General features: G+C 50.8%; 1 protein-coding gene across 1 annotated transcript; it reads right to left on the reverse strand.

Moving 5' to 3' along the window:
* Positions 1 to 833: 833 nt before the first annotated feature.
* Mcm2 (minichromosome maintenance complex component 2) lies at positions 834 to 16,564 on the reverse strand. Its single transcript, XM_034512143.2, has 16 exons — positions 16,427 to 16,564; positions 15,306 to 15,538; positions 10,974 to 11,149; positions 10,581 to 10,841; positions 9,537 to 9,756; positions 9,238 to 9,445; positions 7,394 to 7,528; positions 6,647 to 6,838; positions 5,952 to 6,045; positions 5,324 to 5,574; positions 5,106 to 5,232; positions 4,589 to 4,701; positions 3,071 to 3,322; positions 2,019 to 2,201; positions 1,704 to 1,859; positions 834 to 1,449 (listed from the first exon to the last, which is right to left on the reverse strand). The coding sequence occupies exons 1-16, from the start codon at positions 16,430 to 16,432 to the stop codon at positions 1,339 to 1,341; spliced, it is 2,718 nt and encodes a 905-aa protein (XP_034368034.1). The 5' UTR covers positions 16,433 to 16,564; the 3' UTR covers positions 834 to 1,338.
* Positions 16,565 to 17,293: the final 729 nt, after the last annotated feature.

The raw sequence follows: 17,293 nt of genomic DNA on the forward strand, positions 1-17,293 counted from the left end.
CCAGAAACCGAACCAGACCGGTAGACTCTAAATGCAGAAGTGTCTTCAGCTTCTTAGGAAGCAGAAACAATGGGTAAAGATGTATCTTGTCTGAGAACCAATTACTATAAAGATGTCAGTTCTCTGTGTATAACAGCTGTGTCTTGCCTTACTCAGCTTTCTGTTGGCATGACCAATCACCTGAGATAATCAGCTTATAAGGAAGTAAGGTTTGGGGCTAAGTTCCAAAAATTTGCTCATGGCCTATTGAGTGTACTGAGAAAAACTTCGTAGTGGCAGATGTCACAGCAGCCTGGAAACAATGGGGTCCAATAACCTCACTTCCTCCCACAAGACTCCAAGCTGGTGAATTAGCAGTGAGCAAGACTAGTGGCAGAACTCTGTACTAAGTTCCAGGCTAGCCAGGTTTACATGGTGAGACCTTGGATTGAAAAATGGCCATCTAGGGCTGGAGAGATGGCTCCATGGTTAAGAGCATTACTGCTCTTCCAGACGTCCCTAGTTCAATTCCCAGCAACTACATGGTGGCTCACAACCATCTGTAATGGGATCCGATGCCCTCTTCTGGTGTGTGTCTGAAGACAGTTACAATGTACTCATATAAATAAAATAAATAAATCTAAAAAGAAAGAAAGAAAGGAAGGAAGAAAAAAAAAAGATAAATGGCTATCTCATTAGCAATGACCCTTAAGGTGGGCATTTAAAACCCAAAGTACAGGACACACCCACAAAGCAGATCTAACTAGACCTATTTCATGTGGCAGAAAGGGCTTCAAAAAAATCTCAGGGAAGCCTAGGTGGCACCTTAAACCAGAACCAACGGAATAACACTATTTAGGTTTTATTCAAATTTATTAAAAAATAAACTACAAGAAACTGTACAAGAAGCGAATGAAGGCACTGGCTAGGTGGAAGAAAACCATCACGAGGAGCATGGCCCTCAGTAGGCAGGGTCTTGTGCTCCTCCATCACAAGGCTTCGAGAATGTTCTAGAAACATTTGCAAACATTTTTAAGTTGCTCTTTATCTAAAAGGGAAGAAACAGTCCTAAACACAACTCATGCCAAAACAGCAATAGTCATGGCGAAGTCCGTCACCTGAACACAACCCCAGCCTTCTAATGAGTCTTGGACAGAGGGTCTGGCAAAGAAGAGTGCTCTAGAGGGGGGCAGAAGAATAAATACAGTCATGTAACACTATAGCCTTGGCCCAGGGGCTCATGGGTAATGGTCTACATTAAGTCATCATCCCAACCCCACAGAGCCCCTGGTGGAAGTAGGCTGTGTCTTCAGAGTGGTGACTGAGCCTCGTCCAGACACAGAGGGTCCCGTGCTGGCTTCAGAACTGCTGTAGGATCAGTTTGCGTTTCAGGTCACGGCTGAACTTGTTGATCTTGAAGAGGTCGCTGTCGTAGAAGGCAGAGAGGTTGTGGATATTGATCTGCCTGGCCTGGAGAAAGAACCACATCAGAGTCATTAGCAGGGGAAGATGCCAGCTCTCACCTCTGGAAGGGCTGTGTTGGTTCAGTGCTCCAAGCCTGAGCGAGCTTCACCACCAGCCTCACAGGTACTCAGACAAGGCTGCTGGTACCGGTTTCCCTCTGCCGATCTCTAGCTCAATTGCCTGTTACCTGATGGCACACCAAAGACAGCCACGAGCTCCCCCAGAGCAACAAGCCCTGACCCTGCCCTGTTCTTGCCTACCTTGTCCATCAGGTCCTTCTCAGGTATTTCAATGGTGTCCTGCTGGGCCCCAAAGCGGTTGCGTTGATATGTCACCTGCTCAGCCACCAACTGCTTCAGTATGAAGAGCAGCAGATCGTTGTTATCTCGCCGGAAGGAGAGATACCGGGCAAAAGTCTGTGAGAAGAGGACAGCGGTCAGAAGCCAGCTCACCTGCTGGTCCCGCCAGGCCACCTTCATGGCTTCAGCGGCTCCCCTAGACCACAGCTAACCAAGGCTCCAGGCCGTCTTCCAATCCCCCAAACAGGCCGGGAACCTGGCCTCAGCCACACCCACCTTGCGCATGCTACGCATGACGCTGAACTTCTGGGTGTCAATGAAGCTCTCCAGCATCACGCGGATGGCCATGTTGACATCGTCTTCCATCACGTAGTCCCGCAGGTGCATGCGTGCGTGGGCCTCTGCCATGCGGATCATGGACTCGATGTGGCGCACTGTGATGGGAATACTGCCCGTTGCCTGCAGAGAACAATGTTGAGGCTTTCCTCAGAAGGAGGAGGCAGAAGGTACCAGAGGCAAACGCCAGGCAGCCATGCTCAGCTCCATGCACCTGGCCTGTGTGGCCGCCACTGGCACCACTGCCTATTCTGCCCTTAGCTTGTATCCTTCTGGTCGGTTATACCTGAGTCTAGCTTACATGAAGCTTTATGTGATCTAGAACAACGAGAGTGAAGTCATTGTTTCTGTATGAACCAAGATGGCAGAATGGTGGATAACATTAAAATAGAAAAGAAAAAACAAAACCCTGCTCTTGCTCCCCTTGCTCTTTCTTTGCTTCCCTTCCCCCCTCCAAGTGCTAATAGCCTGTCTTTACTCCTCTAATTCTCTACTCTCTCTCTCTGCCTTTCTCTGCCTCTACTACCCTCTTAACTCCCCTCCCCATGCCCTGATTAAACTATTCTATGCAAAAAAAAAAAAAAAGAAAGAAAAGAAAAAAAGAAAAAAAGAAAAAAAAGAAAAAAAAAGGAAAAGAAAAAAACAAAACCCTGAAAACAAAAAAGCCCAGCTGGTTTCTGGGTGAGTCGATGTAAGATAGCCAGTGGCCTTGTGATCTGGTACCAAAACGGGGAACTCAAACCAGCTAATATAAAACGTTAGCAATAAAAACACTATGACACTCCTGCATAAAGTTAAAGTTCATCTGTAACTCAATGCTTAAGGTATGGAACGCCATTTTTTTTTCCAGTGCCGGGGAAGGTACCATGCCCATGCAAGGCAGGCACTCACCAGAGTGGCGCCAAGCCCCAGAGGTTTCTCCTTAATACTGCCTGCTCTGACCCCACCCTGCGTCTGAGTCAGAAAATCAGCCCAGTGCCCCACTAGCTCACCATGGACTCCTTCCTCAGGTCGCTGTACATCCTGGCCACTTTGTCCTGGTCCATCTGGTTCAGCTTTGGGCGGACCCTTTCCTTGGCATAGATGATATACTTCTTCAGGACCTCCTGAGGCAGGGGCTCCACGCCGTATGTGTTGGGCATGGCTGGCTCCAAGATGGCACCGTTGGTCAGCCCTTCGTCCTTCTTGTTGCTGGGGTGGTGTCTGACGTGGCTGCCAACCACAAAGCGGGCCAGCATCTCATCCTAGGACAAGCGATCAGGAGGACACAATAAGGGGTGTGGGTAGGAAGGCAGGAAGAGCTACACAGCAAGGGGTGACTCCCACACTTGACGGCAGCTAGACAGGCTCATGAGCAGGAGTGGTGCTAGGCTGAGAGAGGGGGCTGGAGACAGCCGTGCACCGGTGACAATCCCAGCTACTCAGGAGCAAAGACAGAACTTGGACCCAGGAATTGAGAAAAAAAATTGTAAGGTATTAAGCTGTCTGTCTTTCCTTCCTTCCTTCCTTCCTTCCTTCCTTCCTTCCTTCCTTCCTTCCTTTCTTTTTAAAAGATTTATGTATATGAGTACACTGTAGCTGTCTTCAGACACACCAGAAGATCCCACTGCAGATGGTTGTGAGCCACCATGTGGGTGCTGGAATTGAACACAGGACCTCTGGAACAGCAGTCAGTGCTCTTAACCACTGAACTATCTATCTCTCTAGCCTGAGAAATAATTCTTAAGTCTTAAAAACTAAATGCAAATAAAAACAACCAAAAAAGATAATAAAACGGGCGGTGGTGGCGCACACCTTTAATCCCAGCACTTGGGAGGCAGAGGCAGGCGGATTTCTGAGTTCGAGGCCAGCCTGGTCTACAGAGTGAGTTCCAGGACAGCCCAGGCTATACAGAGAAACCCTGTCTCAAAAAAACAAAAATAAATAAATAAATAAATAAATAAATAGCTAAGGAAAAAAAAAATGAAACCAAGGTGAATCCAGTTGCCAAGAGCCTCTCCCACAGGACAATCTAAGAGGTATCTGTGGGGGGGAAGAGGGCACTCCAGGGGAAAGAGCACATTTAAAGCCCAGGGTCACCTCTTGGGAGAGCAGGCAATGGGCTCATGTAACACGAAGACAGCAGCTGCAGAGTGTGCAGGGCAGTGCAGGCAGCTACCCAATAGCCAGCAGGTGCAGGGTGGGTGTGGACCATGTGCTGACCACAAAGCAGAGCTTTTGTCGGTCACCATGGAGGACCAGTGCCATGTAATGTGTTATTTTAACTGGCAGGCAAATAAGCAACCATCCTAGACGACAGCAGCCCCTTGGGTGAGAGGACAGAGCTAGAGGAAGGGATTTAGGACAGGGTATAGTCTGTGACTAGACTGAGTAGGCAGCCAGGAAGGAGCTGGGGAAGCCATAGATGTCAGGACGATACCTGCGTATGAGGACATGTCCACCCAGCACCCAGCGTAGCCCAAGCTCCAGGTCCAGAATCTACAGGTGGCACGAGGGATATGGGGGTGTACCTGAACTGGATCAACAGTGTCCCTCACCACACACAGGACATCGAAGCGGGAAATGATGGGCTCTGTGAGGTCTACATTCTCTGAGAAGGTCAGTGAAGGGTCGTAGCGGCCCCCTGAAAGAAGAGGCAAGCTCTCAGTGTGCCCATCCATCCATCTATCCATCCATCCATCCATGGCTCTGGAACCTTTTCCAGGACCAGGGTGCTTCTAGGGCAGAGGTGGGGGGGAGGGGGAGGGAGGGAATGGAGACACTATGCCAGATTCCATTAGACCCAGAGCTGCTCCGAAACGAAGTCCCACTCTGATCAGAAGATAAATGGGCCCCTGGGTGCTAGTCACCTACTGGCTGGGCCTGGGAGCAGCCCCATTTGGACAAAGGATCAAAGCAGCCAAAGGTGGTGTAAGGAACAGATGGACCCCAGGTTCCCAGGTCCTTCCTCCTCTGCCCCCATCTGGTAGAACATGCTGGATGGTGCTGTCTGCTGCTGTCCCCAGGCCTGTACTACTGCAGACATACCTATGGGGTTGGCAGCAGCTATGACGGTACAGCGGGCTTGCAGCGAGGTAACAATGCCAGCCTTGGAGATGGAGATGCTTTGCTGTTCCATGGCCTCGTGGATGCTGGTCCTGTCCTGGTCATTCATCTGTACAACACAGGGTATCACAAGAGGCCTTGACACTCTCTAATAAAGACCCCCATCACTGAGAGCTCAGCCCCCAAGCTCAGATACCCACCTTGTCAAACTCATCAATGAGACACACTCCCCGGTCGGCCAGAACCAGGGCTCCAGCCTCTAAGGTCCACTCTCTGCTGACAGGATGCCTCTGAACATACGCAGTGAGACCCACGGCTGATGCTCCTTGGCCCGTGGTGAAGATGGCACGGCTAGACACTTTCTCGATGTATTTGAGGAACTGGGACTTTGCTGTGCCGGGGTCCCCACACAAGAGCACATTAATGTCCCCCCGAACCTTGTGCTTTCCACCTGCAGGAGTAAGGCAGGGATGGAGACAGATGTATATAGGAAGGAAAGAGGGCCAGAGGACAGGCTATCCTTCCAACTCAAACCCGTTCCTCAGCAAAGCAGGGAGCACCCATGCCCAGGACCCTGGTAAGCTGAGTCCAGAGCAATGTGCTAGAGTTTTGGGACACAAGCAAAACAGCACACATATGCCCTGTGCACCAGAGACACAGTGAGATTATAATCTGAGACCAGACCACAGCCAACCAGCAGAGACAGCCCATCAGGGCAGAGCAGGGTGAGCAGTGTCCATGCTCCCTGCAACCTCTTGTTAACTCTTACGCTTTAAATAAAGGCCCTATAATTCCCTCAGGGAGAGCTAGCTGGCAAGGGGGGCTCACCTGGGTTTTTGGGTTCCCCTCCAAACAGGGCCAGAGCCAGGCCTCTCTTGATGTCTTCATGCCCATAGATGGAGGGTGCAATGCTGGCAAAGATCTACGGGGTAGAGGGAGACCCATGAGACTGAATCTGACAGGCAGGTAAGAAATTTAAGTTCCCACAGGCTTCTCTCAATGACTGACTACCATCAGGGCGTGAAGCCAGATAAACTCCTCCCCAAGCTGCTTTTGGTCATGGTCTTGATATATAGAAAGAAAACCAGAACAGACCCTTCCCTTTAAAGCACAGATAGAGCAACAAACAAAATCTCACTGAGAGGCTCAAAGCAACAAGACTGGTCATGACTGACAGCTATGACATAGGGCAGAGGACAGTGCTGTGAATGTTATCCCCAGAAACCACCGTCCTATCCCGAGACTCAGTTTCCAGGCCAGCAGGGCTTGGCAGCACATATAGTAGGCTCCATACTGTATGAACCTACTGGAAGTAGGAGCTGAACCTTTGCCCTCTGGTACACGACATCTTCTTCTGTCATGTCATAAAGGCCCTTGCCTCAGATAACCTTTGATCTTAGACGTCCAGACTCCAGATAGAGCTAGGGCTGCTGTCCCCCATATCAGAGCCTGTCACCAAGACCCATATTCTGAGTCCCCGCCCAGCAGGTAGGGTGCATGGTCCCGGGATTCCAGGGACCTGCCTTCTCTCCGATTTGCTGGTCCTTGGAAAGACTGGTGATCATCTTCACGTCCTCATCAGTGAGCTCGCCCACAGCTACTTTGTTGTCCTTCTTGGCAACATGGTTGGCCAAGATGATAGTGGCAAAGACCGGAAAGCCATTGGCGGTGTTAAGCGAGCCATCATAGTTATTGTGGTAAATGCCGGTCAGCTCCTGGGAAGGGGCAGTCACAAGTCAGAGGGAGCAAGCGGAGGTCCTGAGCCGAGGAAGGGCCCACATGCACGCTGCTTTCCCTAGCTCCAGCCCACGCTCCAAACAAGATGAACAACCCACCAAGCTCAGAACGAGCCTTGTCCCAGTGTGCTTTACACGGGAGCGCCGGGGCAGAGGAAGAAGCCATCCATTAAAGGCTTCATTCTCAACTTGGCACAACCACAAAGTCTTAGTGAGGTCATTGTGCCGTTGGGATGAGCTATCTAGACCCTGACACATCTCCCAGTTCTCTCTACGTTCTGGCTCCATGAGACATGCAGCTACAGCCACAGCCACAGGCCCAAAGACCGTGAACGAAGGCCTCTGGCAGTGACCCAAGATAAATGTTTCTCTTGTACTATCACAGCAAATGCAAGGAACACCCGCCACTCCAACAAGCGGGAGACAAGCTCTCCTCCTGACTCAGGAGCTGGTGCCAGGCTGAGCTCACCCACGGACCTGGACCCCATCTCCACTGGCCACAGAACATACTACCAGTTCCTAACATTCACTCACTATCTCATCTCCCGGCTTGCAGCTGTCCACCAGATCAGCAAGGAGAATGGCATCCTTGGAACGGGGCAGCCGGCCAGCTGCCACCTTGCCGGGACTCTCCTGGATGCGGATACGTTGGTAGTTCTGATAGATGGTCTGCACAGGACAGAGAAGATCATGGTTCCTACGTGGCCAACCGCTCTCCTCAAAGCACAGCTTTCCCATGTGCTCTGACCTTACTGCAGGCCAGGAAAGCCACAGAGACCAAAGGGCAGGCCAATCGTGACCCAGCAAGTCTCTTCACCTGCCACCATCCCTAGGCAGTGTCTTCCTCCTCCTGGGCTCTACGCCCCAGAGCCTAGATTCACCTGTGTCCACACCTAGGGTGATCCTTGACAGAAGGGGATGCTGGGCTTTAAGCATGACCTTATGAGGGTCAAGCTGGGCCATGTGTATGTGGCATCTACAGCAGCACCCACAAGCGGCAGGACCACATGGTAGAGATGCGCCATGTGCTGTAACATCCCACTAGTTCATTTACTATCCAAAAAGGAGACAACGTACTACATTCTGGGCTGTAAATGTCCCCCACGGCCTCTTTGTGGGGCAATGATTCTTCAGTCCATGTATGAGAGACAATGGAGCCTTGTGGGAGGCCTTAGGTCACAGAGGTATGCCCTTGAAGGGGACTAAAGGATACTGGCTAGTCTCTTGTTCTCTTCTGTGTCTCTGATGTGAGGTGAGCAGCTTGCCGTACCACACACAGGCCCCCAAACCACAGGGTCAACTGACCCCAAATGCAACTCTAAAACCAAGCCATAAATCAACTTTTCTCCTTCAAGTCAATTACACCAGGGATTTAGTTACAGGTACCCAGAGCTGACTGGTCCATAAGACACAGTAGCTAAAAGGGCGCACTATCAGGTCATGGTGGTGTCCACCTTTAGGCCCAGACTCCGGAGGCAAAGTTAGGAAGATGTCTGTGAATTTGAGGCTAGTCATGGTTACAGAGTAAGCCCCTGTCCCAATAAGAGCAGCATACAGTCACATCCATATGCTTGCCTGACCCTTAGGACACTGCTGCCCGGGAGGCCTGGACAATCAAGCCTCCAAACACCTGTTTTTCAATGAGAAGAAAGCAGAGGAAACTCCCTCCTAGAACATAATCAAGGCCCAAGGAGCACACTGGGCAGCCAGCAAGGCTGGCACACACCTGACCCCATTTGCTAATCCCCGCAGTACAGCTCACTAAGTTTGAGGCACAGCTAAGGTGGGCTGCAAAGGATGGAGGGGTACAGCTAAATGCAGCCTTGGAGCTGGGTCCCAGGGTTAATGGAGACCTGGTCTTCAACACTGTCATGGGCAACTTCCTGGCCAGGCAGCTCTAAACTAGAAAGCTCAGAATCACAGACGGCATCAGGAGTGCTGACACTCCCAGAGCCAGGCAGTAAGGGAGGGGAGGAGGGGCAGCTGCAAATGAAGACAAGCACAAGGTATGCACGCTAGACCCAGGATTTCAGAGTCCAGAGGTGTAAGAGTCTCCCAAGCAAGGCTCTGCAGGATCCAAGGTGGTTATAACTCTGGATGCACCCACAAAAGGCACCAGGAGCTGGTCAGGCCCTCCAGATAAGTCAACAGATGGTCCAGGTGCCCATGTGATGGGCAAGCCCTGAATGCCCATATCTTTAGAGGTCACAAATATGGACACACCAAACAGGATCACCTAGCTTCAAATATACGGAGTTCCTGAAGACATGGGGCCAATCTAGTTCATTCTGCCATGTTTAACTGCCTCAGAGTCTTCTGGCCCCATAGATGGGATAGGTCTGGCACACTAAAGACAGCGTGGCAGGTCTGTTACTTACCTCCTCCATGTTGATCTCAAAGGGCCCAGTTGACTGGCACTCGGGGCAGGAGCCAGGCTTCACCTCCTGGTTCTGAGACTGGCAGAAAGGTCCCAGTATAAAGCTGCACTTGCTACAGTTATACTTGACCATGCTGAGCTGGGGCAGGACTCCGGTGCAGCTGGTCACCACGCCGCTGGTTCGGATCAGCTGGTTCAGGTGCAGCTGCCTGTGTTGAGAGGGAACGAGCACAACAGAGGCTATGGGGCTACTTCCTTCACCACTCTCTGAACGAGGCCCTGCTCTCTCCCTCTGCTCACCTCAGTGAACGCAGTTCCTCCACCAGAGGCAGGTGGGAGATGCGCACATGAATGTGGTTGGTGATGCGGTCATATTTAGGGTACATGGCCAGCACGACCTCCAGGGCAGCCTCATCAAAGATCTGCAGCAGCTCCGCGGGTGCCTCGGGTAGGAAGTATGCCAACACATGTTCTCGGGCTGCCAGGTCTTCATAATTCACCACCAAACTCTCCCGGTTCTCTAAGGAGGATGGTGGGTGGGACTGATGACATAGTCAGGGCAATGAAGGTAGCTAACATCTTAGATCCCTGCTGGCCACACCCCTCCACCCAAACTAAACCTGAGAGGGCCAGAAAGTCCAGTTTGCACCCTAGGCCCACTACCTGTGGCTGTGTAACGGAGACCCAAGTTATAATATTAACAGCATACAAATCTCTGAGGCTGTCATTTCCAGGAGGAATAGAGCCATTGGACTACAGAGCAGTGTGCCGCGGGCCACAGAGAAACTACAGAAGAGTTACAGCCATGCTGGAGGGGCTGCCAGAGCTGTCAGACCCTGTAATGCCAATGCTGTCCCACAGAAATGCTACCATTTTTGGATCAAAGTTGAAACGCCCAAGCTGGGAAGTGGCTCAGTGGGAGAACACTTGCTTAGAATATGTTAGGCCCTGGGTTCAACCTGATTCTGCAAAAACCAACCAATTAACCAAACCAAACCAAACCAAAAACCAACAAACAACCCCCCCCAAACCAACAACCCCAAACCAACAACCCCCCCAAAACCAACAACCCCAAACAAACAAAAAACACCCCCCCAAAACAAACAAATCCCTCGAAAAACCAAAACAGGGTAGCAATACATTTTTAAGCATGTCCCCAAACAGCCTAGCTCCGGTGCAGATGTAAGAGACCTTGGGTTCCTTGGGTTCTGTCCTTGTCACCAAATGTTCCTGTACATTTTGTGTTCAGTGTGGTACAACAAAGCCAGCAGGGTACGGAAGCCGCCTTCACCCCTTAGTGCCGAGACTGAACCAGGATGTGACCGTAGGCCATCAAGGACATACCTTTGCACATATCACTGATGCGTTCCTTGAAGACATTGTGGCCGTGGCTGTCCACGTGGGTGCGCAGGAAGTTCTTGAAGCGGTGGTGGATCTCCAGCCTGGGCCCTGCCATGCTCACCCACTCGCGCACCGAGTGGCCCTTGAGGTCCTCCAGGTTCTCAATACTTTCAATCATCTCCTCATCCTCCTCACCGTCCTCGGTGGCACGCTCTACGTGGCGACGCTTACGGGCAGGCCGCTCCTCATCTTCCTCATCGCTGTCTTGGGTAGCAAGGCATCCCTTTGAGCAAGCCTCTCCCAGCATCCTTTGCACAACACTTGCCGCTCATGTCTTCCCCGCACCCAGGGCTTTGGAGGTCCATGCAGAACCTTTGGGATGCCCACCACACATACCGTACAGCAGCCCCCGGCGCATGCGTCCCAGGCCTCTGCCAGCCTCCCGGTCCCGCTGTCTCATGGCCCGCTCAGCTGCCTCCCTCTGACTGGCTGTCAGCTCTTCCACATCTTCATCATCCAGGGCCAATCCCTCTGCCTCGTAGACATCGAGCTCTGGAATGGGACGGTAGTCTCTGCAAGAGACCAACAGTGGACAATGAATCCCCCAAACAACCCATCTGAGAATTAGGTCTGCTCCACAGGCTTATAAGGTCCTCGCTGGACAGCTGCAAACAGTAAGTTTGCAAGTTTGAAGAATATGATTTAGGGACTCCATAAGGAGGCACAAGGCCCCAGGATGGAAAAGGGGGTCTGTCTGAGAGCATGAGGTACACAGCCATGTGAGTCTGGGCAGGAGAGCAAGTCCCACGTGCACAGCGCCACCTGCTGGTGGTACATGATGGATGCGGCCAACGCTTCCCCTATATGTAGTCTCCCAACCTGATCTTGAGAAAAACAAAGTATCAAATAAGGTCGTTTTACGATTTCCAATTGGCACCATTTTCATCAGAAACTAGAAAGCATGAAACTGTTACAGCCAGGGAGGAAATGGGGGACTCATGACACAGGATAGAAACTACAAGAATCTCTAGAATTCCACAACCCCAGTGGAAATGTAAGGTACTAACTAGCTAACCAATTCTCCTGTCAACAGTATGAACACGGCCGGGCGGTGGTGGGGCACGCCTTTAATCCCAGCACTTGGGAGGCAGAGACAGGCGGATTTCTGAGTTCGAGGCCAGCCTGGTCTACAGAGTGAGTTCCAGGACAGCCAGGACTACACAGAGAAACCCTGTCTCGGGGAAACAGAAAAAAAAACCAAAAACCAAAAACCAAAAAACAAACAAACAAACAAACAAAAAACAGTGTGAACACATCTGGAGCTAGAGCTAGAGATGGTTCAGTGGCTAAGATCAATATACTACTCTTTTGCCTCCCAAGTGCTGAGATGAAAGCTGTGTGCTTGTGCCGCTGTGCCTAGCTCACAAACTGCTCTTGCAGAGAATGAGAATTCAACTCCCAGCACCCATACTGGGCACCTGCACTTTCAAATGTACATACCCACAGAAACACCCACATACATAAAATAACTTTTTAAATTAAAAACAAAACAAAGCCTTTAATCCCAGCATTTGGGAGGCAGAGGCAGGCGGATTTCTGAGTTCAAGGCCAGCCTGGTCTACAGAGTGAGTTCCAGGACAGCCAGGACTACACAGAGAAACCCAGTCTCGAAAAAAACAAAACAAAAAAATTTTTTTAGCCGGGTGCAGTAGTGTGCACCCTTACTCCCAGTAGCTAGGAGGCCCTCAGGCAGATCTGAGAGTTTGAGGCCAGTCAAGACTACATAGAGAACCAAACTTTAAAGGAGTTAGCGATAGCATCCCAGGGTGGCCAATGGAAAAACTTGCAGGGTAGATTATCAATGTAGATTATCACTCAACCTTAAAACAGAAGGAAACTCTGACAGGTGAAGTTGCATGGATGAATCTTGTCTTTTTTTTTTTTTTTTTTTTTGGTTTTTCGAGACAGGATTTCTCTGTGTAGCTCAGGCTGTCCTGGAACTCACTCTGTAGACCAGGCTGGCCTCGAACTCAGAAATCCACCTGCCTCTGCCTCCCAAGTGCTGGGATTAAAGGTGTGCACCACCACCACCCTGTGAATCTTGACATTTTACCAATGGATTAAGCCATACCACTCCCATGCAGTCTAGAGCGGTCAGACCCAGAAAGACAGGCAAAGGGGATGGAGTCAGTGTTTTGGGGAGATTCAGTTTTGAGAAGAAAAAAAAGTTCTGGTGGAATGATGCAGCTGAACGACACTGAGCCACACACTGAAACTGGAGAAGACACTTTGTTGTGTATTTACAACTGAGGGGCTGGGCTGGAGAGAGGGCTCGGCAGGACCTGAGTTTCCAGTTCTCAGATCACGCAGCTCCAAAGCTGAACAACTCCAACTTCAGGCAGGGATCTGACACCTCTGGCTTCTGCGGGCACCTACACACTCATGAGCACACACACCAGACACCCAAGTATACACAAGTTTGGTTTTTTGTTTTTGTTTTTTTGGGTTTTGTTTTTGTTTTTTTTTTAATGGGGGACCTCCAAAGAATTCCTAACTCCCACTAAGAAAATGGAGCTAGGAGGCCGGAGACAGGAAGACCTGGGTTCAATTCCCAGTAGCTCACAACTGTGTAACTCCAGTTCCAGGGGACCTGATACCCTCAAGCAAAACACCAATGCACATAAACAAATAATTTCTTAAAATTTGAGAAGAAAATAAAACAGAATTAGAGGAAGCCAAGACCTTGACACCAAAAAGGTCAGAGAGCGGATCCTAGTGTGTCCAGGGATCACACCCTCCCAATCTGTCTTCACCCCAGCTGAACACAACCCAGCCAGACTGGCCGCCTGAAGAGCTCACGCCCACTGGCTCAACTGGCTGAGCAGCCTCTTTGCAGGTGACCACTCCTTAGGTAGAAGGAAGCACAGAGTCAGGCCCAGCTTCCCTACGATGCCAGATGAGTCCCAGAGTCACCTCAAGGCAGCGCCATCTCATCTTTGAGGGGTGACGTGATTTTATCATCAGGACTAAGGGACAAACGAAGAGGCTGCAGGCTCTTTCCTCGGTGCCACACGACTTACCCACAGGAGCGGGCAGCTGCCAGAGAAACAAACTCCCAGAGTTCTCCCTTCTTCAGGGTGACTGGCAAAGCTGCTCTGTCCTCTGGCCAATGTTCTCAAACCATCCTCTCAGAACAGTTTCCTAACACCAAAGGCAAAGCAGGCAGAAGTGCAGGCTGGTTCTATACAGAATGTAACGGCTTCTGAGAAAAGTCTGTTCAGACCCTTAAAGGATCTCAGTCACCTGAAGCACTCAGTCAGATTCTAGTTAATCTACAGAACTAACAAACCACACAATCTGGGTTTCGTCAAACTTCAACTCCAGCAAGCTGTCCTCTGACCTGCAAATGCGTGCCATGGCACGTGCACCCACACACAAACACACAATAAGTGGTATCATGAAGCATTAAAACAAAAGTTAAGACATTTAAAAAAATGGCTGCTCTTGCACCCACTTGGTAGCTCACAACCATGTTAATTCCAGTTTCATGGGGTCTGATGCCGTCTTCTGGTCTATGCAGGCATAGGCATAAAAACACTCAATACATTAAAAAAAAAAAAAAAAACAAAAAAACACCTGAACTTCTGAGAATACTGCAGAGTGAAATGTTTGCACAAAAGGATGAACACTGTGATGCCACTTCTGGGAATATGAATAGCACTGGGAACAGGCAGAAGAGACCACAGTGGGTGATAAAAATGGCACTCAGAAAGCTTGCCCAGACCGACCCTGCACTGTACTCTTCTAGGAATAAGGCTTACAATATAGAAGTTAGCCTCTTTCCTAAGTTAGATAGTCCTCAGACATCTCCAAAGTGTCTCTTACTTTAAAGGGGTTATAAAGCCAGGCAGTGTTGGTTAAGTTCCCAGAACAGTCAGAGATACGCAGTGAAACCTTGTCTCGAAAAACAACAACAAAAACAACCAAACATGAAGAGGTACAAACCCAAGAATAAGAGAGGAGGTGGCGCAGGACGCCCCTGTGAGCAGGTGTGCAGGGAGGCCCTTGACCCTGAGCCCAGGGTGACCTGTATGCACACCTCCTGTACATGGACACACATGACGGACCTAGTCTCTTCATACCTAGCCTGGCAGTGTTTACAGCAAAGAACAAAATGGTGCAGAGAGGCCATGACAGTCCCCGTGATGGCTCACACCCCTTAGATATCCCCCATGGAAACGGACACAGGGAAGGTGGCACAAGGCTCCTAAGTGGTCACGTAACTGGTACCACATCCCAGGTATAAGGCTGGTAAGGCTATAACTGGCCTGCTGGCAAAGTTTACACTGTTTCCTAACAGTCTCAGTCAGCTTCTGTATGTCTGCTTACAAACCTCAACACTTGTGACCCAGAGCCTGATGCAGGCTGGGTGCGGTTTGCTGACTAAATCATCTTCTGAGTTGGCACCACCCTTTAGGGGGCTCTTCAGATCAGACTCTATGGGTCCCTGTCTCCTGAGCTGGAGCCTTAGCGTCTAGTCTGAACTGTAGACAGTGAGCTAAAGCATCTTCACAGTGGCTGATGAACACACACACACCCCCAACCAAGCCACATTCAAAGGCAAAGTCACCGGGTTGGTTCATACACTCATGGGTCCCCAAGGCCAGGCCACCAGACAGGAGCTGTCTTTCTGCTAAGCCACCTAACTACAGCCTAGACTGAAAATACCTCTCCATGCCGTCACCAATGAGTTCCTCTCCATCCTCTTCTTCTTCCATGGGACCCTCCGTGCCCAGCAGCCCCTCGGACTCATCCTCAAATGGAGGGAGGTCTCTGCCAGGGCTGGAGGTAAGGGCATCGGCACGTCTGGAGCTGCGGCCTGGACTGGATGTGAGGGGATCGCCTATCCGTCGCCGCTGAGGGGCAGGGCTAGATGCTGCCGAGAAGGACTCAGAAGACTCCTGCAAGAGAGAAGAGTCTGCCATCAGACACTGGAGAGACACAGGCTGACAGCCTCCTGGTTAACACAGGGCCTTCCCACAGTCTGTCTCCTGGATACTAGGAATTGTTCTCAAGGACAGAGAAGACCCTCAGATCACTCCGTGGCTCGCTTATGAAAAACCCGGGAATGATGTAGTTTTTTATAATCTACTTCTACACCCCACTCACCCCAAACCCCACAATATGCTGGGCGCTGAAACAAAAGGTGAAGATAAAGAGGCATCAAGGAACACTATTCTAGAACTGAATGGTGGAAAGAACAGACCTTTAACCTTTAATGAGTCACGAGAACGCTAACAGTAAGAGTAGGAAGGCCAGGCCTGATGTCATAGGCATGTAATCCAGAATACCTAGAGGCTAAAGCCTGAGGATCGCCAAGTTCAAGGCTAACCCGCACTACAGAGCAAGTTCAAGACCAGCCTCGGTTACTTAGTGAGACCCTTTCTAGTTCTTTCTTTTCGAGACAGGGCTTCTCTGTGTAGTCCGGCTGTCCTGGAACTCTCTCAGTAGAACTCAAAAATCCGTCTGCCTCTGGCTCCCTAGTGCTGGGATTAAAGGCACAAGCCTCCACCGACCAGCTATAAGACACTCAAGAGAGTAGGGGTGCATGCAGCTACGTGGTAGCCTGCTTTCCCTACAGGCGCGAGGTTCTGGGTTCCATTTCCTGCAACCTCACCACCAAATGTGCGTGGAGACCCGGAGCCTAAGGACACATGAGAGGAGCAGAGGCGATCCGTCCCAGCCTGGCGCAGGTAGCCCCGCAATCAGGCCTGCCACTGGAGGTAGATACCGGCCAAGCAAGCCGAGACCACTGAATACCGCCCGCCCAGGATCAGCCCGTTCCTCACCGCCATGCCTGCGCTAGCTCCACCGCACCAGCTGCCACCGGTTTTCGCGCGAAAACTAGATCACGTGACCCGCCCTTGCCCGGGAAGCGCCAGGAGGAACCAGGCGTCACCACGTCTAGGGCGGAAGGAGGGCTAGAATGTTTGGGCACGCCCACACCATGAAGCCCCGCCCTGCTCCCTGGAAACCCTCCCACAGCTTTCAAAACCCCGAGCCCACGCCTCCTGTACACCTAGGCTTAATTAACCCTTCAGAGTTTATCACGCTAAGGCGACAAAGCGGGACTTTGGGTCACTGGTGGCTCTGAGGACCAATCCAGCCTTCTAGCGTGTGACCTTGGTGTCGGTATGGCCACCTGATGCAACGAAAACTGTTTTCTTCCTGAATAAAGATACAGAGGAGAAGGATGTCCCAGGTGGAAAGGACGCGGTGCATGGTGAAGAAGAGTGCAGGCAGGAGAGTATATTAGAGACTACCACTCCCTTGGTTCGCAGCTTGTAACGCCCAGGCTCAGACTGCAGATTAGCAGTCTGTCCTAACATGAGGTCACCTGAGGGTTTTGTGGGATCGAGGTGTAGGATGAACCAGTAACTGCCACTTGGTGAGGTGGGCAGAGACAGGCTGGATGTTTCCAGTGAGAGGGCCGCTACTGTTCCTATAGTCCTAGGCATCTGGTTCTCAGCCACAGGACAGGATGGGACTTCTGCTGTATGCACAACATAAATAACTCTATACAGAACCTAGAATAGGGCAGAGAGGAAATCAGGAAGGAAGCTCAGAAGGTGGGATCTGCAGGCCTTAATGTACAAGAGATACCCCTAGGTGCTAACGCATGTCTTAGGGACATAGGCTACTAGTATGGCTTCTGA

The sequence above is a fragment of the Arvicanthis niloticus genome, chromosome 9 (assembly GCF_011762505.2).
Source record: "Arvicanthis niloticus isolate mArvNil1 chromosome 9, mArvNil1.pat.X, whole genome shotgun sequence".
NCBI lineage: Eukaryota > Metazoa > Chordata > Mammalia > Rodentia > Muridae > Arvicanthis > Arvicanthis niloticus.

Excerpts from the sequence above, each read along its gene's own strand:
- Mcm2 (XM_034512143.2), bottom strand. Across the intron at positions 7,529-9,237 it reads TTGAGATCAACATGGAGGAG|ACCATCTATCAGAACTACCA; the intron begins GTAAGTAACAGA and ends TGTCCTGTGCAG. Across the intron at positions 5,575-5,951 it reads AGGGGAACCCAAAAACCCAG|GTGGAAAGCACAAGGTTCGG; the intron begins GTGAGCCCCCCT and ends TTACTCCTGCAG.